This window comes from Mesocricetus auratus, unplaced genomic scaffold (genome assembly GCF_017639785.1).
Source record: "Mesocricetus auratus isolate SY011 unplaced genomic scaffold, BCM_Maur_2.0 Super-Scaffold_100004, whole genome shotgun sequence".
Lineage (NCBI taxonomy): Eukaryota > Metazoa > Chordata > Mammalia > Rodentia > Cricetidae > Mesocricetus > Mesocricetus auratus.
Genome location: NW_024429189.1, coordinates 102,534,855 through 102,561,680, shown reverse-complemented (window position 1 = coordinate 102,561,680; position 26,826 = coordinate 102,534,855). Strand labels below are relative to the sequence as shown.

General features: G+C 41.7%; 1 protein-coding gene across 1 annotated transcript; it reads right to left on the bottom strand.

The window, feature by feature from the left end:
• Positions 1–2,619: 2,619 nt before the first annotated feature.
• On the bottom strand, positions 2,620–19,533 carry Lamp5 (lysosomal associated membrane protein family member 5). The gene is made up of 6 exons (XM_005068682.4): positions 19,006–19,533; positions 18,324–18,496; positions 17,814–17,945; positions 17,586–17,691; positions 16,280–16,468; positions 2,620–4,354 (listed from the first exon to the last, which is right to left on the bottom strand). Exons 1-6 carry the CDS (start codon positions 19,067–19,069, stop codon positions 4,176–4,178), a joined length of 843 nt encoding a protein of 280 aa, XP_005068739.1. The 5' UTR covers positions 19,070–19,533; the 3' UTR covers positions 2,620–4,175.
• Positions 19,534–26,826: the final 7,293 nt, after the last annotated feature.

Genomic DNA, 26,826 nt, shown 5'->3' with positions numbered 1-26,826 from the left:
GGTCTAGGCCCTGCCCTATATGAAATGACAGACTATGGACACCCCCATGGAGGGCCTCACCCTCCCTGGGGGAATGAGGGGATAATGGGGGGGGCGCGGGGCGGTTGGGGGGAGGGCACGGGAGGAGGGGAGGGAAAGGGAGAGGGACCTGGAACTGACTTGTGAAGCAACCTTGTTTCTTATCTAAATTGAAACTGGAAAATAAAATTTAAAAAAATGTAATATAAAGTTCTAGACTTTGAAAACTATTACAAACTGCTTAGGATAATTAAGAAATGCAGGTTAGTAGTTAGTCATCTACAACAAGCAAACTTGTAGTCATGTTAGGTATGTTTTCAAGGTTAAGCAGATATATTTTAGATAGATAGGTGATCTTTAATGCTTCAGAGACTTACAGAATATGGCATTTCAGATGTTTAATAACCTAAGGCTTTTCATGACAATGACACACATCTGCTCCTGGCAGCACCAATCTACTTCATAAAAGAATGATGAGTATAAAAGAATCTCCATATGGAGTTTGCTTTCATTATGGCAAAGCTATCTGTTTGGCAAAGAAACTGTCCTTGCCTCAACTGCTGACAGTATACCGGGCAAGCAGAACATAACTTTCTCAAGCCAAAGTAGTTCCGTCCTTCAAATTTCCCGCTTCACAGAAAAGTCTGTCAGATATTCCAGGACTTTAGGTCAAAGAGAGATGTCCCAACATCGCAGAGGACGCTTGGGTGACTGTCCAGATATCTTTGTCCTTTCTCAAGTTTTGGAAGTTGCTTGCTCTATACTTCCTGTTTACTCAGGTAATATTATATCCTTTTTCAGGTCTCTGCTGGAGTTGAAGATGAGATAGTTAAAAATTTTCCCTTGTTACTAAATTCAGAAAAGAAACTTACATAAGAGATTTAAAGTTTATAAGGTTGAGAAACATAAAAGTTTAAATTGTTTATCTAAGAAAATGTTTTGAAGTCTAAAAAGATAACTTTGAGTTGGATAAAAGTTAGCATAGTAAGTAAATTGGATATACAACTTTGGACTCAGCAGGACAGGATAGATAATGGAGTATTTTTCCTATATTTGCCAAATGCAAATGGACTGGATATTGTAAACATAATTCTTATTTGGTGAATTTCTTGTTGTATATAGTCTTACTATGTTAAAGCTAAAACCTTTCTTTTTATTTAGACAAAAAGGAGTAAATGTGGAATATTTAATTATGCAAAGATATAATACAATTATTAAACTATGTAAAGATGTATTACATAGTTTAATTATGTAAAGATGTGTTGCTATTTTTTCCTTGCCTGTATAAGGTACTTTATTAGTCTAATAAAATGCTGAACAGCCAATAGCAAGGGAGGAGGTATAGGTGGGACTTCAGGGTAGCAAAAGTAGCAAATTTAGGCTTGGGGAAAAAAGAAAAAGTGACACCAGTATGGTGATATGTTGTTTATGATCTAATAAAGTTTGCCTGAAGATCAGAATGCAAAGCTAGCCACAGTCATAGAGGCCAGACAGTGGTGCCACACACCTTTAATCCCAGCAGCCACACTAGTTAGCCAGCAGTATAGAACTATAAATGACAGGGGTTCAGGATATCAGGCAGCATTCAGTTTCCAGTCATGTTGAGGACAGGATTGCCCCAGCCTTGGTAGAGGTAAGAACTCTTTAGTGGTTGACTTCTTTGCTTTCTGATCTTCAGCTTGAACCCCAATATCTGTCTATGGTTTTTATTATTCGTGCCACATACCAGGGAGACTCCAAGGGCCAGACAGACAGACAAGGAAGAAGCAGGAATATAGGACATACAGAATGAAATAAAGGTAAAATGCCCTTAGGCAAAATGTAGATGAATAGAAACAGGTTAATGATAGGGCAGCCCTTCTGTGAATATGTTGTCCCATTGGTTGGTAAATAAAGCACTGTTGGTTAATAGGGATGCAAGAAAGGTGGGACTAGGAGTCGAGGAGGATTCTGGGAAATGTAGTCAAGAGTAGAGAATCGCCATGTGATCCCGGGAAGAGAGGAAGCATGAGGCTGTGTTCTCAGGAAGATAAGTCCTTACAAAAATATATGTTAGTAATTATGGGTTAATAAATAAGGCATAACTAGCCAATGAGAAGCTCTGGACATTGGCTGACAGTATTGTAACTAATGGAGTCTCTATGTGTTATTTTGGGGGCTAAGGCCATGACGGTGCCCAGGCAGAAATCTCATAACAGGTTAAATTAAGGTAAAAGAGTTAGTGGGAGAAGCATAAGCTAAGGCTGAGCATTCATAATTAATAAGAAGTCTCCAAGTCTTTATTTGAAAGCTGGATGGTAACCCAAAGAAAAAAATTCCAACTGCACAGTGCCCTAAACTTCTGAACTGTAAGCCAGCCCCAATTAAAAATTTATCTCTATAAGATTTTCCATGTCATGATGTCTCTTCACAGCAATAGAAACCCTAAGACAGCTGCGAAATACCAACATTCTCCTCATCTCATCCTTGCCCCGTGTTTGTTTATCCTCTTACAAAAAAATAATGATATCAGCTTTAATCTTATGTTCTTCTCTGGTTACTAAAGAAGCCATTGTAGTTTTATTTGTTTTCTTGTTTCAAAAAGACAGCCAAAGGCCAGAGTGTAGTTTGTTTTTTTTAATTCATTTTCAAAAGCAAACTCACATGGACTGATTCTTTAGGTCCATTCACTTGGACCTGACATATTATGAATTCCAAACAACTGTGCATAGTGACATTAAACGGGTTCTTGTGCTGCAAAGTCACTTGGTGCAGGTAGCAGTGGAACATTCCCAAAACAATCACTAGACATGCAGAATGCCAGCCAGAAGCGTAGATCACTTTCATGGATCGTGCTGCAGGGAGCATGAGGTTGTATTTTGTGTGCATTGAAAACCATGTAAGTCCAACCCAGCCTGGAAACATTCGACCTACAATTTGTCCTGGCTACAAGATGTGCTAAAGGTGGCACAGAAATTGAAGAAGTGGCCAACTAATGTCCAGTCCAGCTTGAGACCCATGCCTCAAGAGGGAGCCCACCCCTGACATTGTCTGGAGGGCCAGGAACCAGAGGCAGGGTAGCCTAAACACATAGGATAGAACCAGACATAACAGGCTTTAAAAAAAAGGTCAATGAAATGATTCCTAATAATATTCTGCTATACTCATAGACAGGAACCTAGCATAATCATCATCAGAGAAACTTCATCCAGCACCCAATAGAAACAGATGTGAAGAACCAGAGCCAAACATTAGGTGTGACTTGTGGGATCCTGTAGAAGAGGTGGAGAAAGGATTGTAGGAGGCAGAGGCAGAGGGGTCAAGGACACCATAAGAAAACCCACAGAAACAACTAACCTGATTTCATTGGGACTCACAGAGATTGAATCGACAATCAGGGAGCCCGTATGTGTCTGACCTAGGTCTTCTGCGTATATGTTATGGTTGTGTAGCTTGGTCTTCTTGTGGAACCCCTAACAGTGGGAGTGGGGTGCTGTCTCTGACACTTTTGCCTGCTTTTGCGGGGTCCTTTTTCTCCCAGTGGGTTGCCTCATCCAGCCTTAATATGATGGGAGGGGCTTAGTCTTATTGCAACTTGATATGCCATGTTTGGTTGATGTCTCTGGGAGGCCTGCCTTTTCTGAAGGAGGCTGGAAACAGTAGAGGAGTGGGTGGTAGAGAAGAGGAGGGAGGGGAAGCTGCAGTTGGGATGTAATATATGTGAGAAGAAAGATTTTAAATTCAGTATATTAAATAAGAGGAAAGAAAAGAAAACCTTGTAAGTGAGCTGAGGCCAAGGGAGCAAAGAGAGGTCTCCCAAAGTAAGTGTTTCCAGTTTCTAAACGTAAGGGTCACATATGTCCTTCTGAGTGCTGTAGACTTACATAGTCAGAGAGTCAAAGCTAAGCCGTCATGAGCATGGAAGTTGTCTATTACCCTACCCACCCACTCTTACACCCCAGCATGGACACAAAAGTCACCATTCAACCCCACAGATCCCAAGACCTGCCTGCCATCCCTGGGTTTAAGCATGGACAGAGACCAGGCAAGACTCAGGTGACCCGGCCTGTTGGAGTGTAGCTATGTTGGTGTATCCTGTATACAGGTGAAAAGTGACATTGTCATTCTAATTGATCCAGTTTGGGGGCAGAACCTAGAGGCTGTCTGCCTAACGGTCCTTAGCCCATGTGCTTGTACTGGGATCGGTCTCTTGGGATCTGCACCTGGTGGGCAGTCATTTTATGGTGGATGTGGTAAATCACAAGTGTTATCACAATGACAAGACCCAAGATGAGACCCAGAATCAGGGGTAAGGTCTCTTCCAGCTGCTCTCGCTCATCCACTGGACATTTGTGCTCTGAAATGAGAAAGACAAAAACGGTGAGCTCTAGTGAAAATAATCCAAACCCTAAATCCTCTTCCCAAAAGCAAGATAGAAACAGAGATTAAAAAAAAAGTCTCTTTGTAGACTGAACAGGTCTTTTTTTTTCTTTCACTTAATCTTACTATTTCTACTTAATATAAAAGTAAATATATACTAGTTTAGCAAGTCAATATTCAGTTATTGGATTCATGGCAGCAATCCAAAAATATGGGTAATTTATTCAATTTTAAATTTACTTGAATAATCTCTTTAAATTTCTAATGTTTTGGAATTAACCACTATCATTTTAATTTCCATTTTTGTACTTTTAATTAAAATCTAGCACACACAGTATTACTTGTAAGTACAAAATATTCAGGAAGACTGGAAATAACAAGTACTGGCAAAGACAGGAACATGTGATGTTTGTTGAAAACTGTTTATCTGGTAAAGTGTTAAACTACCTGGTTAAATTGCCAAAATGTTAGACAGTCTGGTGATTACTAGTAAAGACAAACACACACCTGCCTTGGAACCCAGCATTACCTTCCCTGGACCAACCTAAGGAAAATGAAATATATAGACATGATGGGACTAACATGAAACTATCCATAGAAACTATTGAGAATAGTTAAATCTGGAAATTATCAAAATGTTCATCAAAATGGAGTAAACTGCAGAATATGCATAAAGTGGGATATTAATCAACAGTAAAGAGGAATGAAATATGGCTACAAATTACAAAAGGAGAGAATTTCAGAATCCTTATGTTGAATAAAAATTGACACTAAAAAGTACATATTCTATTATCCCTGTTTCTATGCAATTCTTAAACAAGTAAAATTAATTCCATGGTCCTAGAAACCAGAAAGACGAACACACAGGAAAAGGGATGCAAGAGAACTTTCGGTTCTCGTGAGAATAGTTTGTATCTTTAATCAATGTCTAGATTTCAAGTATATATAAAAATGTGTTGAATTATGTACTTTCAACAATTGTTCACTTTAAATATGACACTTTAAATTGCATGCACACTTTAAAAGTTGAACATTTAATATACTCAGATTGGAGTATAATTTTAAATCAAATACACCTTGATAAATATTTACATTTGAACAACTCATGTAGCCATCATTTAGATTGGGAGAGAACTTGTATGCAATACTTCACAACTGGGTCATGCTTCCACTCTCTTAAAAATCCAAAATAATGTATAGCCCTGTGTATCCAAGGAAACATGTGGGGGTAGAGAAGGGGAGAGGAATGGAAAAGTCTGACCTTCTGATAGTCACACCTTGTAGATAACTAGGGATCCTTTCACCATGCTATGAGTCACGTGCACAGAAACTCAGCTTTTAATATCTCTTTCAAAGGACTAAAGTTTCAAGTCAAGCTGTGCAGAAAGCATTTACTGAGTCACTACTATATGCTAGGCTCTTTTAAAATCTTCTCACCAAATACAGGACAATCAGAAAGAGCAGAGAAGGCTCCTGCATCTGGAAATCATTCCTCTCTGCTAAGAATAAATGGGAACTTACACTCCAGTATACAGCTTTAAAAAACATTGCCAATTCCTATTTTCCCCTTTCTTTTAAGATAGTTTCATTTGGTATGTCAGACTGTTCATGAACTCATAATCTTCTTGTCTCTACCTCCTGGGATTAAAGGTGTACATTTGCACACCTAGATTCAAATCCCTGAATTAACACAATAACTCCACAAGGAAAATAACATTATTGTATTTTTTATACATGAAGCAATGGAGGCTCCAAGGGACTAAGTACTGTGCCCAGGGGTAAAGGAAGCCCCATTGGGAAGGAATAGATTGACTCAGCTGTGTCACTGCGGCGTAGGTAAGGCAGAGGGAGAGCAGAGGAGAGGAAAGAGGCTGGAATTCCATTGAAGATTCTCAAATGTGTTCTTTGCTACTTTAGGGAAAACCTGAACTAAGGCCACAAGAAGGAGGAATTTAAGACAATACCAAGCTATAGGGATACCAAAAGATATCATGGAAACACAAGCATGGTGGCTTAGACATGTAATCCCAGCACTTGGGAGGCAAAGACAAAAGAATGTCTGCAAGTCTGGGGCCAGCCTGGGCTACATAGTGAGACCTTGTCTCAAAATCATAGGCTATATCGGATATTTTGTTTCAGTAATAAAATGCTAACACATAATAGTTTCTTCTGTTCTTGTCACTAGAGATAAGGCTTGGTCCTCTTTCACAGTGTGTGTGGATGTGGGGACACCAGACCTTGAGCAGAAACCCACTTCCCCTTCGGCCTGGGAGCAGGCAGCTGTGTAATGTTTACTGAAAACAATTCAGTGCTATAAAGCTCTTGATAGGGCTCAGATAAGGGCTCACTCACTGAGATACCATGACTTTCACACCCCCTATGGCTAGATGCCTCTTCCTGTTCCCCTACTGTGTCTCCCCTATTCTGGGGCCAGAGATTAGACCACCAGCCAGGAGGGTGAGAAGTCTGGAAAGAATTGTATGTAGATGGATGACAGAAGTCCTTAAAAAGGGAAGCTCTTTTTTCTTGGAGAGACTTCTCCTGAGACTTCTCTCTCCTAAGCGGACTTGGAGTCTCCTCCTAAGCTGACTTGGGAAACATAAAGTTTTCTTAAAGCAACCAACCGGTCTCTGTGTCATCTATCCCGACCACCTCACTACATTTTCGAATGCAGGCCGCACAGCAGGTGCGACAATTTGAGGATGCCACTGAGATCTTGAAAGTGAGGTAAGTGAGCGGGTTCATCTCTTTTTCTGGCCAGGGACAGATTGGGGAAAAAAGAAAAGAAACCATGGGAAATAGTTCTGGGAAGCTTGAATTACAGTATCAAGTTAAAAAGTTACTACAGTAAAGTCTAAAACCTTGGAAGGCTTTTTAAAATGGATTGAACGTGCGAGTCCATGGTTCATTGCTGGGGGAGGCTTAAATGTCCCAGATTGGAAGGATGTTCGCTATGATCTTTAGAGTCGGGTGTTGGTGGCATATGCCTTTAATCCCAACACTCAAGAGACAGAGGTAGGTAGGATGGAGGCTATCCTTGTCTATAGAGTGAGTTCCAGGACAGCCTCCAAAAGGATAGAGAGAAACCCAGTCAAAAAAAAAAAAAAAAAAAAGGAGGGTAAAATAAGAAATAAAATAAAAAATCTCCAGTCTTTCACCTGATCCACTGAGGTCAGGAAAGTAAAGGAAAACTGAGAGATTTAAAAGACTGGCCAACAAGTAAGGCTATAAGGATGTATTAAAAAGGGGGTACCAAGCTAGGAGTACCAAATTAAATGTCTAGGCCTTTGCCTAACAAAGGTCAAAAAAAAAAAAAAAAGCTGAACCTAAGAAGTTGCCCTCAGTTGAAGGGTGGATTGAAAAATCATCCTCAATGGGAGGATGGATTAAAGATAGATAAATTTAAAAAATTGGTAAAGTTAATAAATAAGGCCAGTCTTTCACCTGATCCACTGAGGTCAGGAAAGTAAAGAAAAACTCAGAGATCTAAAAGAATAGCCAACAAGTAAGGCTGTAAGTATGTATTAAAAAGGGGGTACCAAGCTAGGGGTACCAAATTAAATGTCTAGACCTTTGCCTAACAAAGGTCAAAAAAGAAAAGCGAAACCTAGGAAGTTGCCCTCAGTTGGAGGGTGGATTGGAGAATCATCCTCAATGGGAGGATGGATTAAAGATAGATAAATTTAAAAAATTAGTAAAGTTAATAAATAAGGCCAGTCTTTCACCTGATCCACTAAGGTCAGGAAAGTAAAGGAAAACAGAGATTTAAAAGACTGGCCAACAAGTAAGGCTATAAGGATGTATTAAAAAGGGGGTACCAAGCTAGGGGTACCAGATTAAATGTCTAGGCCTTTGCCTGACAAAGGTCAAAAAAGAAAAGCAAAACCTAAGAAGTTGCCCTCAGTTGGAGGGTAGATTGGAAAATCATCCTCAATGGGAGGATGGATTAAAGATAGATAAATTTAAAAAATTGGTAAAGTTAATAAATAAGGCCAGTCTTTCACCTGATCCACTGAGGTCAGGAACGTAAAGGAAAACTCAGAGATCTAAAAGTATAGCCAACAAGTAAGGCTATAAGTATGTATTAAAAAGGGGGTACCAAGCTAGGGGTACCAGATTAAATGTCTAGGTCCTTGCCTGACAAAGGTCAGGAAAAAAAGGGAACCTAAGAGATCACCCTCAGTTGAAGGGTGGATTGGATTAAATGTATAGGCCCTTGCCTGACAAAGGTCAGGAAAGAAAGGGAACCTAAGAGATCACCCTCAGTTGAAGGGTGGATTGGATTAAATGTCTAGGCCCTTGCCTGACAAAGGTCAGGAAAAAAATGGAACCTAAGAGATCACCCTCAGTTAAAGGGTGGATTGGATTAAATGTATAGGCCCTCACCTAATAAAGGTCAAAAAAGAAAGGGAACCTAAGATGAAAAGTTGCCCTCAGTTGGAGGGTGGATTGGAGGATCATCCTCAATGGGAGGATAGATTAAAGATGGGTAAATTAAAAAAATTGGTAACATTTAATAAATGAGGTATTAGTATTCAGTAAAGAAAAAGGCAAAGGTATATAAAATAAAAATGTTTGGTTACATTTATATGGGGTAGGTTATTAATACAAATTTAAGGTCAATTTTGTGAGTCATCTCTAAAAACTTTTGGCAAAAGCCTGGCCTTTCCACTTTGCATCTACAGAATTACAAGGAGTGGGTATGGCTGTAGCCCCTGAGTGTAGCTCAAAACTTCTCTAATGAAGAAATGATGAGGGACATACAGGACTTTTTCAACCTTTTGTTTTAATTCAAAGATTGACTGGAGTTGTTCTGTTAAAGAAGTTTCAGTTCAACAAACTAACTAATCATAACATAGGCAAAAGGAGAGATATGTATGCATGGTCTGTGTGTATGGACGTGGCCACGTCAGTATGTATGAAGTGTGGAATGTAAATGCGTAAATGTTGACAAAAGCAACTGTTCTAACTGCCTTGGATATGATTAAAGGGATACTTAAATCCCTTCAAACAGTTAAAAACTACCTAAATCGATTTAGATATAGCCAAAAGAAACATCCAGTCAGTCGGTTAATATTTTAACAAAAAATTCAAGTTAAGCCCTCAGAGCCTGTCAAAGAGAGAGAGAGAGGTTTTTTTCAGGGAACTGTCCTGCTGCTTTGGCAGGCCCCCACCCCCAAAGGCGTCTGTGTAGATGCAAATTAGGCCTTGTCAGTTCAGATGCAAACGAGGCCTTGTCAGCTAGTGAGAGCTACAGGTAAAAAAAAAAAAAAAAGGAAAAAAAGGGACTATTTGGGACATAGTATAGTTTACAATCCTTAAATGATTCTCAAAGGTACTTAATGGTTATGTCCCTTTTAAAGGACATCTACTAATACTTTAAATAGTGATCCCAATTCACCTAGATAGTTGACTAAGGAGGGTAGACAAATCCTTCTACTGTTATGGTCCAACTTCAACAGTTCAAACAAAATTTAAAAATAAAAGGGGGAGTAATGTCCCCAGTCCCCACATGATTCTTTGAATAATCCACTCCTCATTTTAAAATTTTTAAAATGTAAATGCCAGTGAGGAATCTGCTTCAGACAGATTCTGAAGTAATGGAAGTTAAACAACTATTGCTCAGGTCAAATGGAAACATCTATACGCTAGACAGTAGAGAAGACCCTAATTTGGGGTCGAGGGCATGTTTGTGTTTTCTTGCAGGAAAAGAATAAAGCTTCAGTAGCTGTCACAACATTTGGTGAGATGCATGGAGCAGAGAAAAACTGGACCTGAGACCGTGGGAGCCTGCCCAAGCCAGTTCAAGATCTCCTAAATCGGTGTTCCTGACCCTTGATGTCATCAAATCTACAGCCCGAGAAAGAAATAAAACAGTCAGTTCAAGATTTCCAGTTTCTCATCAGGCCTGCTACATCAACCTCCTGGACCTGTGAGTTTTCATCATGAAGCCAACAGAAAAAAAAAGGACCCATTTAAAACATTTGGACATTGGTATGGACTGTGATGAGTGGCAAAAGCCTCTTTTCAGTATTTAAACAGGACATGGTCACTTAAAATATCAGACTTGGTAGTTCCTGTTTCTGGAATCACACCTATGCCAGTGTGTTTTTCTGAAGAAATGTGGTTTGTCCTGGTGCGACAAAAAGACTTTGACTCGGGTTACATGTTCGGCTGATACTACTGACATTAAATCGACAGACTACATCAGGACAGGAACAAATTGGTACTCTGTAAATAGTGCAACAAGCCTCTTGTTCATATTTTTTATGATGCTACATGTGTAACATCAATGATTGTACCTAATGTATCTGTGCAAGTGCACTATCTAATGCTTTCCTAAGTAGATCTTAAAATGATTGTAAACTTTATCACTGTTTTAACCATCAAATTGTAACTACAAATCACCCTTGTAGCAAAGAAAGGCTGGTGGTAGAATGCTAAGGCCCAGATCGGGGGATGGGCAGGTGACAGAGAGGCGCTATGTCAGTGGGGGTCCTAGGAATGGTAACAGTGGCAGTAGGCATTCTGGCCTCATGCTGAGTTCAAAGTGCCTTAGCCCATGGCAATCCCAATAGCCATAAAGCCTTATTACAGATGATTCTAAAGTTGGGGTCTCTCCGTCGACGGACAACCTGTAGGGAAGACCCCCTCCCACCTAAGACAGGGGTTCAAGGTCCCCCAAAGACGGGCCAGGGAGGGTGACCCTACTTGACCTAAGCCAGGAGTGCCTCATTTAAAAATAAAAAGGGGTGAATTGTGGGGACACCAGACCTTGAGCAGAAACCCACTTCCCCTTCGGCCTGGGAGCAGGCAGCTGTGTAATGTTTACTGAAAACAATTCAGTGCTATAAAGCTCTTGATAGGGCTCAGATAAGGGCTCACTCACTGAGATACCATGACTTTCACACCCCCTATGGCTAGATGCCTCTTCCTGTTCCCCTACTGTGTCTCCCCTATTCTGGGGCCAGAGATTAGACCACCAGCCAGGAGGGTGAGAAGTCTGGAAAGAATTGTATGTAGATGGATGACAGAAGTCCTTAAAAAGGGAAGCTCTTTTTTCTTGGAGAGACTTCTCCTGAGACTTCTCTCTCCTAAGCGGACTTGGAGTCTCCTCCTAAGCTGACTTGGGAAACATAAAGTTTTCTTAAAGCAACCTCGAGTTTTGTTCACTGAGAAACTGTTAGCTTGAATGGTAGGTTCACCAAGATTTATGTATTATAGATGAAAAATAATGAAAATATAATCATTAGCTGGATCCTTGTGCTGGGAACATGGCATGTGCTGTATATACCATTTCTCACTAGATGGTATACTCTCCCATGGCAGGGAAGGTGCATAAATCCCATCCCTGAGTACAGCAGGCCTTCACCACTTCCAATGGACTTTAACTACAAGGCAGGCCATAAATTCCAGAGAATGTGTCCTTAAAGCAGCTGTCAGTAATGGATGGCATTGGTGGGTAAATGCCAGTTTTCCTCCACCCTTTAGGGCATGATTCTAAGGCATGCCCCACCTTAGCTCCAGAGGACAGTGTCTGGAACATAGAAATCTATGACAGATTGTATGGCCCCATGCACAGGCTCCACACAGGAGCCTTCAACACAGTTCTCAGTGGTGTACGTTGGAATCACCTCCCTTTGCCTGCTTACTCTGGAGGTACTGGCAAGCAGAAATCCATGATAGCAAGGCCATGTGGGAAATAACCTGTCAAACACAAGTCTAAAAGGTCTGGAATCTGCAGACTGTCAAAGTGCTTATGACAAGGCATCTTACCACAGCTTCCTTTGGGGAGGGTAATATAGAGAAAAGTGAATGGTATCATCTCCAATATAGCATTAGCCTCCACAAGCAGCATCCCCTAGAACAGCTGTTAGGGAAATGATTTAAAAGCTCAGAGGGTCAATGTCGTAGTGTTCCAAGGTAGAGTATTTGTCAGCATGTCTCTGAGCTCAATTTCTGGCACAGAAAATTGAAAATAAATCAACAAGGAAAAACCAGCGTGCATGCTCCTGAATTCAGGGTTCTCTGGACCTCTGGTACGCTGTGTACATGGGGACCTTAGTGTCTTTTGTTTGACTGTCAGTTCTCTGAAATTAAAAATGACCCAGTTTACTTGTGATCTGTTTTAAATAATGTGAGTCTCTAATAAAGGAGACCAGAGACAAACTTCACGTTCTATTATATTTTCATGACATTACATGTCAAATTTTCCTTTCATTCAAACAATTAAAATTCTCAAGATAATTCATTCTGTCCCACTGAAAAATCCCCTATCCCATCAGCCAGGAATACCCAAGACCCTCAAGGAGTTATACTACGAATTGATTGCAGAAGGACAAGTTAATTAACCCCAAGTGAGAAACATGGGGTTGCTTTGAACAGCAGGTGACATTGCTATTACAAACAGTGTTTAGTGTATTAATGATGCAAAGGTACCCTCTCCATCAATTGCTTATTTCTTCACTGCAGGCTGAGACCCTTTAGCTCAAAAGCTTATTGGCACCAAATTCAATTTTTTACAAACCCAATTAGTTTTAAAACACATTTAGGCAAGTGTTTAGCTATTTAGAGCCCACTTGCTTTGTTTAGCCCTTGAAACCTCACCCCATAGCTGCTGCCCATGGATAAGGGAGGACCTTGTACTTATATTGCTCCAAGTCATGGGAGCTGCTACAGGATGTCACACAGAGGCGCCCCAAACTCTTCTCACTGTTTTTGGTTGCTTGCTGTTAATTTTTTACTAAGACATATAACAGTTAATATTCCTTCAGACCCACAGAAGTGCCATTTCAATGAATGCATGATCAATCCCTTTTTAGAAGGCATTTGTGCGTTAATCACATACAATTTGCTAACAGTTGAATACTTGAGTAACAAAAATATATATAGTACATAGAAATGAGTGGATCATAATAAATTATAATTAAATATATAAGAAGCAATAAAATATATTACTAAACTACAATGAGCTCCAATATTTTCAGAAAATACCCTGAGAACTACTTAAATGTCAAGATTTCACCAGCATTGAAATAACTCCAGAAACTATTTAATTTCACATTTAAAAATTTTTGAATTTCAAAAAAATTATCTGTAAAATCTCATTTTGAACATCATCATTTCTAATGCAATACCAATATTACTTATACTATTTTGGAGTCCATATTAGCAGTACATCTCACAACCAAAATGGATGGAAACTGGCTTCACTGCTTTAAATGGCAGCAAAAATTGGTTTTGGTTTAGGCATTCATGAACTTCAATGCACTCAAGTTTTTCTGGTTTAACAAAGCATTTGCCTATATCCCTTCATATGGCCAATCACTAATATGCATGGTCCTGCTCTTACACTGCTGTTGCTAGACACATGACTCTTTCCTCCAGGAAGTCTCACCTTCCATTCCTCCCCTCTCCTCTCCTCACCTCTCCTCTCCTCTGCAATAAATGATGGTCTTTTTACGAGACTCTCTCTCTAGATGGTACTGAGGAGCTTCCCATCTCTTACAATCCCATCCATCCCCACCCACCAAAGCTTGTTGTATGTCTCACTCTCTAATCCTTCAAGCCCTCTATAGGATTTTGTAAATCAACAGCATCACCTGGAGCTTGGCATGTGGGGCCCCACCTCATGGTCTACATAAGCAGACTCTGAATATTAAAATTACAGCTATGTTCACTGTCATTCAAAATTCGTGTGTGCATTAAAATTAGGCTATGCTGGCAATTAAGATCAGTTCTGCAGCTAAGTCCAGTGCATTTAAAGGGACATGAGTGATGAAGATGTCAACCCTCATCTGGCTGCACTCAGCCCCAGTGACTGTCCACTTGCCTATTTCATTGGTCCTTCTTTGCTGTGATGGCCATCAGCTAAAAGTCTCCTGACTCAAGAAATGAACTTTTTACAACAAACCCCTGGTCATTTTCACACACACACACACACACACACACACACACACACACACACACACCTGAAAGTTCATACAACCATAGTGGTTGTGCAGATATGTGACCAAACATCCTCTGGCAGATACAGTCCACTCACTTTCACACACACACACACACACACACAGAGAGAGAGAGAGAGAGAGAGAGAGAGAGAGAGAGAGAGAGAGAGAGAGAGAGAGGTAGAACATACTGGAAGCCCCTAGAAATCCCAGTACCAGCACCTGAGGCCAACCCAAAAGGAATCTTTTCAATTCCCTTAAATGGAATACAACAATCTCTACCTTGGCAGTGATGGGCAGATGCTAAGAAGCATAGGTAGGAGGTTCCAGGAACAAAAGAATATCTTCCACACAAAGGTGCAAGATCCAGTGAGTGATTCTGAATGATGCCTGCTTCTTTCCAGGAACACTAAAGTCTGTGCCTGGGGCACTACACAGGCGAGAATATCCCAATTACTAGCCTGAAATGCCTGAGTAATACTGCAAATTGCCTATGCCTATTCTGTCTGTATTTAAGAAATTATGTGTGCTTAAAGTCTCTGTGTATGCCTTGTAATCTTCCCCACCTACAACCTTGAAATGCATAATAATTGTTTTTAAACAAAATATGTAACTAATTCTACCCAATGAAATTCACTGAACCATAGTCAAGAGCTCTCTAATCTTTATTCAATAATAGTTCTTTGTATACAAATAAATTTAAACATACATCAGGTATGATTTCTCAGTCCACAGATTATGATCAACAACCTAAAAATAACCCAGAATGGATTCTAGGGGGATAGTGGTGAGAAACTAGTAAAATCAACAGTTATAACACCAGAAGTACCAACAAACAAAGGAGAGCTGGTAACAGCTGACCAGCAGACAGCAAAAGCCACTGAATACCACTAAAGGTTCCCACTCAAATTCAAATGTGCTTGCGGTGACAACCCTGTGGAAGGATACTATATGGTTTTGTATTCTCTTAATGAATTACTGGGTCATCAACACCATGTCATAATACATGTACTATTTCATCTTAATAAAGATGCTCAATGCTACATTTTATAAATATTCCTATAATAAGTAAATATTTTTACTTTGGGATCCTGACTCCTCCATCTCAGTTTCCACTCCTAAAATATACACATATGCAAGTCTCTGTCAACTGAATATCAGCACACCTATTTTGCCAGTTACCTAGACATCTACACTGATCTAGTACTGTGTTAGATGTTAATAAAGCCAAAATGAATAATAACCAATGCCAAGATAATAACTGGCCTGGGACTTAGAATGCAGCACAATGGAAAAGCATTAAGATGGCGGCCTGAATTCTATCCAAGAGCATCACAGAAAGGCAGAAGGATGGAGAGAGCGAGAGAGCAGGTGGGGTGAGGTAGGGAGAGGAAAGAAAGAGAGAAGGAGCAGGAGGTGCACAAAAGAATCAGACCTCTCTCTCAAGGAAAATTTACTTTCAGAAATCTCAGATGCTCTGGGGATAATTATTCAGGGCTGGTGGAGGCATTCTATCGAGTATAGGTTGAAAGAAAGCTCCATTCGGGTGAATGAGAAATAGCTTGGGAAATGGTGGTGGGTGACTCAGATGGGAATCTTCCAATATTATGAACATTTAAACAATTCATTGTATTCACTTGGTAGTCCCAACCCAGTGGAATGTACAAATAAAGTAATTAGACTCTGCCTATGGGAAATAAGCAGAATATCAAACTACCTTGAAATAATTTCTCTCATAGGAGTAAGTGAGAGAATAAAGAAGGGGGTAGACAGAGGTGGGTACTGCAGAAAGTTGACACATTCACTTTATAACCTCAAAATCTTGTGGGAATTGCTTTTGCAGCATAGAAGAAATGCAGGCAAAAACATCCTGGGAGCACAGTAAAAGTTCCTCTTCTCACCCATCTTTAAAATCAGCAGCCCCCTCTCCATTTCCTAGCACCAACCTAACCTACCTTCACTGAAGACAAAATCAGAGATGATGTCAAAGGGTTGGACGTGCACTGCAGACAGAACCATGGTGACAGTTTTCTGAGGATCGCTGGAGGCCAGAGAAATGGACTGCTGAGCCTGACACTCATAGGACATCCCAGCTGGAGTTACCAAGGCAGCGAGGTGATGAGAGTTGGCTGTGTGCTTTCCAGCTGCAGGAGAACCAAAGCATCAGTTGGGCTGGATGTGCCCTTGCTGCTCCTAGCCCAGGGAGCTCTCTGCCAAGTCCAGAACCTATGGGTGCCTCCTATTGGTGCTGCAGTCCCAGGGCTGGAGTTCCAGCAAAGACAAGGAGTGGAGACCAAGGACCAAGTCCCCATTCTTTCTGAGACTGTCCTCATTAGATAGCAATTTGGGATTACATTTTGAAAGAAGTGTGCTGCCTGAAAACACAGCCCTGTTGACTAAAGCCTCGATTGGTAATTCCAAAGAGAGAGCAGTGGCACAGCTCTCCACAGTTTGCACCCCATTTTTCGCCTTTTCCGGCTCATGCTTGCTGTCCTTTCTCTTCCCTTCTCTTTCTCCACTCATCCTATAGGAAATTCTTGATTATTTTGGTGAAAGGAAAAACGTAATCGTTTTACTGCAATCATCAAAACATAAAGAGGAAAAGATGGTGCCAGCATTCTTTTGCATCCTCAGAAGAGATCCCTTTCCAGCCCACAGCATGAGGGATGGTAGGCCTCATTACAAGCGAATTCTGCTTTTGTTTTAAAATACATTTAAATGTATCTCTGGTCTTTGGTGGTGATTGCAGATAGTCACTTTGTTATTTCAGGTATGGGTGCCCTTCTCCTTTGGATGATTCTGCAAGACCAGGGTGAGGCTGGGTGGTGAGAGCTAATGAATTAAGATGCAAGATACAAAACCTGCCTGGGGCGGCTGCGGTTAAAGCCCCAGAGAGCTATGCTGTTGTGCAAAGAAAGATCCTGCAGCACACCCAACCCTCTCACAATATCTTCTTGCATTTTTTAATGCACGAGAGCAAACCAGTCGGTGATGCAGAGAAAAAAATAGCAAAACTCATTGGTGCCCCTTCCATGGCAATGTCATGTTTCAGCTTGAGTCTGAAGGATTGTTGGCGCAGGATTTCCTGAGGACACAGTGATCCTCCCACTTCTTTGACCCTAGAGAGCAAGCAGGCCAGGCTAGGTTTGCCCTCAGAGGGCAAATCCCAGAGCTGTTCCCAAGACCCAGAGACAGGACACATGTTTCTGGCTTGCTCTCGCTACTGTGCGGAAGCTTTTCCATCCCCACTGGACTACTTACCACTCACTGGGTCTTTAAAGTGAGTCTTCTCTGAGGTATCATAGACAAACTGCACCTTGCCCAGCCTCCAAGTCGCCTCTGGTCCTTTGGAAGTGTTGTGACTTTCCTGCCAAAACAGGGAAACTCCTGTGAACCGCTCCGACTACTTTATAATGAACAACCCAGAGGCCACTACCGCGCTCATCCACGCGGACTTCACCATCCCTCTGCATCCCCAGGACCAATTACCTTTACAAATAGCATTTTGAGTGTGTAGGCGCGATCTACCCAGAACACCTGCAGCTCCGACTCGTTGTGGCCACATCGGCCATTCACCTCAGCTCCCCTGGTCAAGGCGATCTCAGCCTGCTCTGTGATCAGCTGGGAACACACACGTCCCGCGCCCCCTCAGCGCGCGGGGCCCTGGCGCGGATCGGGAAGGGCTGCGCGTCCAAACTCTAGCTTGCAGGTTTGGGCTTGGGCGCTCCTTTGCACGCGCGCTCCGGGGGTCCAAGAACATGCGGGTAGACTCTTACGTGCACACCCCTCCAGGAGGGGAGCAGAGAGGGGGTTTACTTTTAAAGCAGGCAGGGCGAGCAGAAGGCGTTGCAAGCTGGAACCCCCATGCAGCATTCGGGAACAGCCTGCAGGGGTTTGGGGGGAAGAGGCGGGCAACTGAGGTCTTGGCAGGGCTAGAAGGGAGGGTGCCCTTCGGCCCTGCAGCCCTAGGGGCAAGCTGGGGAGGAAAAGGTTCCTTACATCCACGTAATTGTTGGCCCACACATCATAAGGTACTATAAATTTGGCTGCAAACTCTGCCATGAGACACGTCGTCCCATTTTCCCGCACCACAAATATGTCTTTCCCGGGGTTCGTGGAAAGGCCCGAAAGATTTTCCACTTCTTGTTCCGCCACGGTTTGGGCCATTGCATCTGCAGAGCAAGCAAAGCAATCCCATTGATTTCTGTAGCCCGTGGCTTTAGGAGACGGTTCTCTGCAGGCTTTGGAGTGGCAAAGTTCACAGCTAGAAGCTGTGTGCTCCACAAGCCTTTTCTCTAACTCAGGGCTACCAAATTCTGATTCACTGACTATGATTTATAATGAAAACAGAATCTAAGGCAAAATTAAGTCCTTACTTACAATACTACTGGGCTTTTAAGAAAACACACACTTGGGGGGTTAAAGCTGAATCTTTCTTGCCAGTGTCGGGCCCTCCCCCTCCCTATCGTGAGTACTGTCTATCGTGTACGTCTGGTTGATGCCACACAGGTGTTGTGGCTCTCAGGGAGTTCTGTGACACCGATGGGTCATCCCCACCGCCAGCCCCAAATAAACACAGCACATAAAGACCAGTTTTAAACCCAAAGCTACTGGTTTTACTCTGTGAATTGGATTCTCTGCAGAATGCATTCTGCACTCCTGGTCCCCAGATGCTACTCACGGAAGAGCATCAGGAGAATCCGAAGTCTGTCTCCGCTGAGAAGGGCTCTTCCTCGGAGATCCATTCTCGCAGTTACCGCGAACCAGGCAGACGTGTTGCTGCTGCAAAGGCCGCCCAGGGAGGAAATCCCTCAAAGTGGCTAAGGGGGGCGGGTGGACAGGGAGGAGCAAGGGCGCGAGTCAGTCGGGCGCGCGCTGCACCGAAGGCTGTGGCTCTCCCAAAGCACACTGCAGAGGAAGCGCTCAGGATGCAGTTGCTGTCCACGCTGAGAATGCTGGAAATGACGAGGTTGTGTTTCAGGGACTCGTAATTTGGCTGTCTTAGAGGGCCAATGGGATTGGGATGGTGTGTGGGAGGAAATGTCTCCCTAGGTCTGTTTTCTGTTCTGCAGTGGTGGTATCTGCAAAGATGAGTCTATCTGTCTTAGGAAACTTAATGCCACCCTCGGACTTACTAAACCCTCCCACCAGGTACAGTCAGTATGTAGTGTGGATAGAACACCACTGGAACCCTGTATCCTGGAGAGACATCTGCTCCCAAAAGAAAGAGAGCTCAGATTGTTCGTGCTTTAAAGAAGGAGGGTAGGCAGGAACAGAGAAGGAAAATGCTATGGCAACTGTTTCTGGCTTTCAGAGACATTCTATGGGCTCGATAGCTTCTAAGCTTAAAACAAAGACACCTCCTCAAAAAGAGAACCAAACGATGCAGCATATCCTTGTGGACTAAGTGGCCCGTGAGTCCCACTCTCTGAGCACACATGGCCTGAGCTAGCCTCGCTCACTAAGTTGTGATCTCTCTGTTAAGAAGGTTGCAAATAAACCTGAAGCTTGTGCACATACAGGGTTATCTGGGGTCTGGTAGGACAGAAATTTTAGAACTCTCCTGTAAGTGATGACCCGAAGTTATGTAATGAAAACACACAGGTATTACTCCAGAGCTTCTAGTGGAGCAGAAAGGCAAACATTACTGGTTAATTCCTTTATTTGCATCTGGTAGTTCGCTGAATTTTTTAATTCTTGCTCAATGAATCAGAATGCATCTCTTTGGGAATAGACATAGTGCTCTCATTAATTGTAATGATGTCCAAATATTTCGTTTATTAGATATTGTGTTAGGTCAATAAATAATAATTGCCTTAAACACATGCCATAACCAATGTCACGGTAAAGGACAAACTACAAAGCATTTTTGCCTAAGTCATCAGTTTGAATCTCCCCATGACTTTAGAAGCCAAGCAAGGGAAAATATAGGTTGTTGTTATATCTACCCAATGTGAGACATTGAGAAATTAAATGACCTTCTCAAATGTCATATGGCCAGTTAGAGTTAAAATAGAAAAGAATCACATGTTTTAACTTTATAGTGATCATATTCATTTCTCTTTATATAACACTTTGACTCAAAACACCTTTGCAAATATTTTTTAAATGACAAACAGGCTGAAACCTAAAAATATCAATTCACATTCTTGACATGTACAAAGTGCTGACTTAAGTACAGACATTCTAACATAGTATTTGCTTCAAACTATCGATATATTTCATTGCATTTAACTTAAAAAATTCTTTCATCAAGAGTTAGATTACTAGCAACTCAAATAATAAAGCAACACTTGGATTAATGCTGCAGCTTTATATCTTTTGGTATATATTTGGTATTTCATCAAAAAATTCACAAGTCTTATGTAAATGATTACACACAATTGCAGGCAAACTGTGACTAATGATTTCAGCTCATATACATATATATCTTGTTATGTTAGCAATAATCAGGTTACATTTATTTTCATCTGGTACCATAAAACTTATAAAGCAAGGAAGATGGATTTACAATTAGAATGTATTACTTACATTAGTGACCTTCTACAGGATTGAACTTTTCTTGTTGAAGAAATTGTAGTATGAAGACAGTGGTTATCAACTTTCCTAATCCTGTGACCCTTTACTACAGTTCCTCATGTTGTGGTGGCCCAGGAACATAAAAATATTTTGTAACTATTTCAGAACTGTAATTTTGCTACTGTTATGAACTGCAATGTAAGTATCTGTGTTTTCCAATGGTCTTAGATAAAAGGGTCCTTCAACCTCTGAAGGGTTACCACCCACAGGATAAAAACCACTGATTTAAGGGCTGGTTAGGTCAGTTAAAGTACTAAATTTTAAAACTATTCAAAATAAAATACAGATTGAAGCCATCCATAAACCTTAACTGAGTACCAAACACTTGCATTGTGTATAGTTGAGATAAACAAAAAGCAGGAGAAGTACCTGTAAAAGATTATAGTGATTTCTCTCCTGGTGCATTATTACAGATATCATCACCACATGAGTTGTTGAAAGAGAAGCTAAATTAATTAATGATGGTCTCCTATCATAATAAGACAGTAGATGGGAAATATTCTGGACCAGTGATCTTAACCATTCTGCATGACTTGTGAAATGTGGTTCCTTGATAATTATTTCTTTCCATTCCTGATAGAAGTGATTCTTTGTTGACAACAAAGAGTATTTAAGCAAGTTAAATGGGGAAAAAAATGGAAGGGACAATTCAAATTTTTCCACCTGGGAATACCATCTTCAAAGACCAATGAATGAAGTGTTTGTGTGTGTTTGATCTTAAACATGGCTTACACATATAAATATCTATAAAGTGGTTCAGTTTATCACTGATGACTCTTATCTGCAATACAAACTGAATTATTAAATCTGCACCTTGTATCTATATTTAATTTAGGAACAATTTAATCATCTTGAAGAAGATATATTTGGGTCTTCATTGTAACCATAAAAGTGATAAAAGAAAATTTAGCAATAAATCATACTTTGAGATTTTGACAAATGGGGTTGGGAAGATGGCTTAGTACTAACTGCTAAGAGTACCCAGTTCAATTCTCAGCACCCACATGGCAGCTAACCACCATCTTTGACTCCAGTTCAAGTGACAGGATGCCATTTTCTCATTTCCATTTTACATACATAGTGCTTGGACATTCATACAGACAAAACATCTATACCCGTAAATAAAGATATTAACAGAGGTCTCCAGAATAAATTTGATTCATTTCTCACACCTGGAGTGTGAAAAGGTAAGAGAAATGATGTAAATGTGTGCACTTGTGTAGATGATTAGATGTGTCTATTTTCAAAATTTGGTCAACACCAAATGTCAGGCATAAGAATAACTCAGACACATTAGGTTTACAATTTCCAGTAGGTCTTCCAGGTTCTTTGGTGGACTCACCAATTCATTAGTTTTTGTGACTCTTCTGACATCTGATGGTCATTGTATGGTACATTGGTGAAAAAGCCTCTCCAGTTTAGGTAGGAGAAGGATCACATGTGAAAATACAGTGGGGATGGCATTAATGTGTGTGCAGTAATATTTTGGAGCAAAGGGATGAAGGCAACCACCTCAGGAGAAGAGAGGCTGTAAATTACAAAAAAAAGAGGAGCCTCTTGAGAAAGGAGGGTCTTGACAGCAATATCAAATGAACTAAGATGAAGGCAAAGCTATGCAGATGAAAACATGTCTTCATATAAGCGAACAATGCAAAGATTTGACTCTTCATATTTCCAGGTCTATGAGTTAGCAATAAAAGGAAATCAGGACCCAAACCCATAGTGTTTTGTGTACCATAACTGTTTGTATGGTTTCTCTGACAATTTATGTACACACATGTGTAAAACAATGGCATCTACAAAACTTGTTTCAAATAAAATTAAACTTTTCAAGTTGGTGCATCTCTATAATTGACCTGCATAGAATCAAGACACAATTAGGAAAACTAGGAAACATTGCTTATTAGAAAATCATGTTTATGGGCTTTACAAAGAAAAACTGGTCTTTGTTGCAGCTAAAATTTGGGTATTGATATTTCTACCCACCTTACAGTAATGTATAAAAATGATTCTGCTGTACAACACCAATGCTATACCAGCCAAGTGCACACAGAGATACAACATGAATCACTGAAGCAGGATAATTAATCTAAACTGAACTAGACTCACACACTTACTAAGCCGGAAATACTGTCACCCAAGCCTTTCCTTTGTTTAACTCATCACAGAACAACAGTATCATTGCATCAATCACTACAGACCTCAAATCCTCCCTAGAATAGAAAACAAATGGCGATAAGGACCGAAGTATAAGTTTTCATGAGAATATTTTGTTCATACACTGTCAAAAGCCATGGTATTTAGAAAGGATCTGGAAATTGAGATCTCAATGCTCTCAGTTTTCTTGCTCTTGCTGTGATTGCCTTTATTTTATAATTTATTTGGTCCCTCCCACATGTATTTCAACAAGAGTTGTTTTTACAAGGAGGGCAATCATCAAAAGAAGCAACCAGAATAATGACCCTTACATTGGTTGTGTTTATAGCAAGACCCGGAAAAATGTCATGTATGAATTCATTTCAAACAAATGGCTTCACCATAGAGGGGTGAAGAGACATGAGCATGCAAACCTTAGTATCATATCGAAGCAAAGTATCAGTTTCCATCTTTGTACCAGTCATTAGATAAATGTTCTGGCCAGGTTTTAGTTGGTTAGGTGAGGCTTCAGGTACTACCAGTGTAAGGTCTTAGACCATACAGTCTATGCTGCTTCAGTGTGTAACGTCTTTAGGCCACTGAGCAGTCTGACTACTTCTCAGCAGCAAGGAAAACTTCACTAAATTGGGGCAAAGTTAAAACAAGACTTATAGGAGTTTGTGATGTTTGCTGTTTCATCCTTTAAGATATCTTTCCAAGAAATAACTACACTGGGGACCTAAATAAGATTAGACAATATGAGATTCACATAGAATAATTTTTTACCTGATTTCTGTGATCATTTATGTGCTTAAAATCTCTTTTAGGAGGTGTCAGTCCCTAGCAAATCTAGTCATTTTAGTTACTCTAAATGTCTAGCTGAAATTATTTTCTATTACCTTGAAGCTAGGCTAAGGTGAATAAGGGCATTTGGGAGGCAGGATGAGAGTGGAGATTGGAGGCTTTTGTTCTCTGGTAGAAGTCATTCAAGCCCAGCAGTTAAAGATATGTATAGGTCTGCCTGTAGTCTTGATGCCTTTACCCTAAGCTCATAAAGTCCTGAGCCTAGGAAAGACCTTGCTCTTAGCACTGTGTTGTTGGCTTCTCTACTATCCTTTATGCCCCAAGAAGTCTTGTCAGACTAATAGAGCTGGGAGAATAGGGACTGAACCTCCTTAGCAATCTGCTTTCTGGTCTCTGGGGTCTCTATTGTGCCTGCGGACTGGAGCCAGAGTAAGCCTTAAAGTATTGAAGAAGAAGAGAGATCAAGTTGCAAAGATTTCACTTCTCCCCCCCGCCCCCAAACCACCAGCTCCCTGTCCTCACCTTAAGGAAACTGTCCCAGTCATCCAGGTCCAGGTAAGAACTCCATTGCCACGGGGTGCGCTTAAGATTCTGGCGGCCCTTGGATTTCTGTAGCACTCTGGGCTCCAAGTAGGGGTTTCAAAACAGACAATGGTTCTGCTCAAGAAACGGTAGAAACAGAGAGGGCCTAAAAGCGCGCTGGGAGCCAGGTTGGGGGGTGGGGGGAGGGGCTCAGAGTCAGTCTGCCCGACTTTAGCTTTTGTTCTGCTTCACTCCTTTTCTCGAAATCTGGGGATAAGATGTGGAGTAACGGGGCATTCCAGCTAGAGGAAAATCCAGTCTTCCACTTTAAGGAGCATGTCCAGGAACAAACCAGGGGCTTGCCTTTGATCAAAAAGTCTTCAGCTCAAAGGCAGCTCCCGAGCTCAGGGGCGGCAGAACCCAGAGGACTCTGAGTAGCCAGTCTCTGCACAGTTCTTCCGAAGTGCCGCCCTGAGCTACCGAAGGTCCTGGGAGCTGCATTCCTGCTGACCTGCCAAAGAGCAACCTGTCCTTTCGGACTCGCCCCTTCTCCACTGATGGAGCCGATTAGAACTCTGAACTCTCACACTTTATACACACCAAGGAGTCATTGTCCATATACCCTTGAAATTTCATGTATAAATTTATATGCCTGGCTATAAAAGCATCGTGTTTTGGATTTTTTTCCTGTGTGTTTAATGTTAGCTTGGTTCATTTTTTAATTTAAAAGCAAAGTTAATAACTTCTCAGGTTTGGCCCAAACTGTAAGACTCCCGAGGCACCTTCCAGGAGAACTGAGTCTGTAGGAGGTTTTCTTCAGCCCTCCAGTTTAGTATGGGCACCAGTCAAAGCAGTCGCCAGGCCCAAATCAGTTTTTCTCCCGAGGATTTCCATGTCGGCTGCGCTTCTGATGAAAAGTCTGGGCTGTGAATGTTTGGTAGCTATCCACAGCCGACCCTTCTCAACCGAAGCCAAACCACGCTTGGATCCCAGACCAATGCCGGCTATGGGTCCAAGGTAGGTCACCAAGAGGTCCAGAGCCCCGCAGCTATCCCCCTGCTTTTTCTGGTGACTTTGCCTAATCATACAGATGGGGCACGCCTCCTGCCCGGAGCTCCTAGCCAGCGACACTCCTGGGAGATGCAGGCTGATGGATCACCTCATTTCCCTATTTGATGGGCCGGAACCTGGCTGCGGAGGTTGGGTCTGCAAACTGGAGGCGGTCTCCGGAGCTCTCAGCACTGAATTTATCTGGGAGAACAGATACAGTATCTAAAGATAAACCCGAGTCCACAAAAAGTAGGCTTCAGTTTCTGTTCTCTCAGTACCAGTAAAGCACACACGGTGTCTGATAGCAGCTGAGTGTGGATGTTGCCAGGGTATGTCTGCATAGGCATCCACTGGTCCTTTCCGGATTCAGGCTGTGAAAGGCGAGGCCTGGCACTTCGGATGCAGCGAAAGAGGCACAGGGGGAGTTAAATTAGCAAAATCAAAGTCTACATCTCACTAGGATGGGAACTTGGTTTATCCAAGGCCTAAGCAAGACAGAACAAGGACCATGTATGTGCCACTATGCACATACCATAACACCCGATTTTCAGGCAGCAGCCCGAGGTGCCTGTGTTGAGTCCATGCAGCACTAGGGATGGGTGCATGAAAGACTAGAATCCCTTGTCCAACTCTCCGAAAGATCAAGAAAGCTGTGCCCAGGGGTCAAGGAAAGGCTGCTTACTGTCCCAGCACTAGGATGGCAGCTCAATCAGGAGTTGGAAAGAGTGGCTACTAAGACTTCCAAGCACAAAAGTGAGTTTAAGGGAGAGACTTCTGTAGGATTTGGGCTGTTTGGTTTTCTTTACGCTTTGGAGGAATCTTCCTCTACATTTCTGGAACTCCAATTCCTACAAGACTTTATCCTAAATTCATGGCATTTGTTCTAAAATGGGGCTTGGAGGATACCAAGGAAATCATCTTGGATTATCCAAGATTCCCTAATTCAGAGGGACACACAGCAGAACAAATACTCGTTTAGGACCAGGGAGTGCTCCTGGCTCAAGGCATCTAGGTGAAACACTGCTCAGAGTCTGGTTCTTGGATTGCTATCATTACCTTTCCTGGTGATGCAGGAAGAGCAGGGCCCAGTGGGAAGGATTACCTAAAGTTCTGCCTTTTCAAATGATATCCAGGGAACTCCTGAATTGCTGTGGGAAAAGCCCCGGCTTTACTCACTGAGCCTGAATTTAGCTGTTGCCAGCTTGTTCAAGGGTTTCCCAGGATTCTCTTCATCTAGCAAGGAGGAATTTGAAAGTCCTGGGAGCTTGTGTGCACACCAAGACAACAAGTGGAACTAATGAAATCGAGATCCCTTGCTAGTGATAATCAGGCAGGATTGTGTTTTTAAGTGCCCCACGTGGTTTTCATCGAAGCCAGGAATGGCTAGCATGGAAATACTCCAGATTACTTG

Excerpts from the sequence above, each read along its gene's own strand:
- Lamp5 (XM_005068682.4), bottom strand. The coding sequence starts at position 19,069 with ATGGATCTCCGAGGAAGAGCCCTTCTCAGCGGAGACAGACTTCGGATT. Across the intron at positions 17,692-17,813 it reads TCAAAATGCTATTTGTAAAG|GAAAGTCACAACACTTCCAA; the intron begins GTAATTGGTCCT and ends CTGTTTTGGCAG. Across the intron at positions 4,355-16,279 it reads TGATTTTGTCTTCAGTGAAG|AGCACAAATGTCCAGTGGAT; the intron begins GTAGGTTAGGTT and ends TTCTCATTTCAG.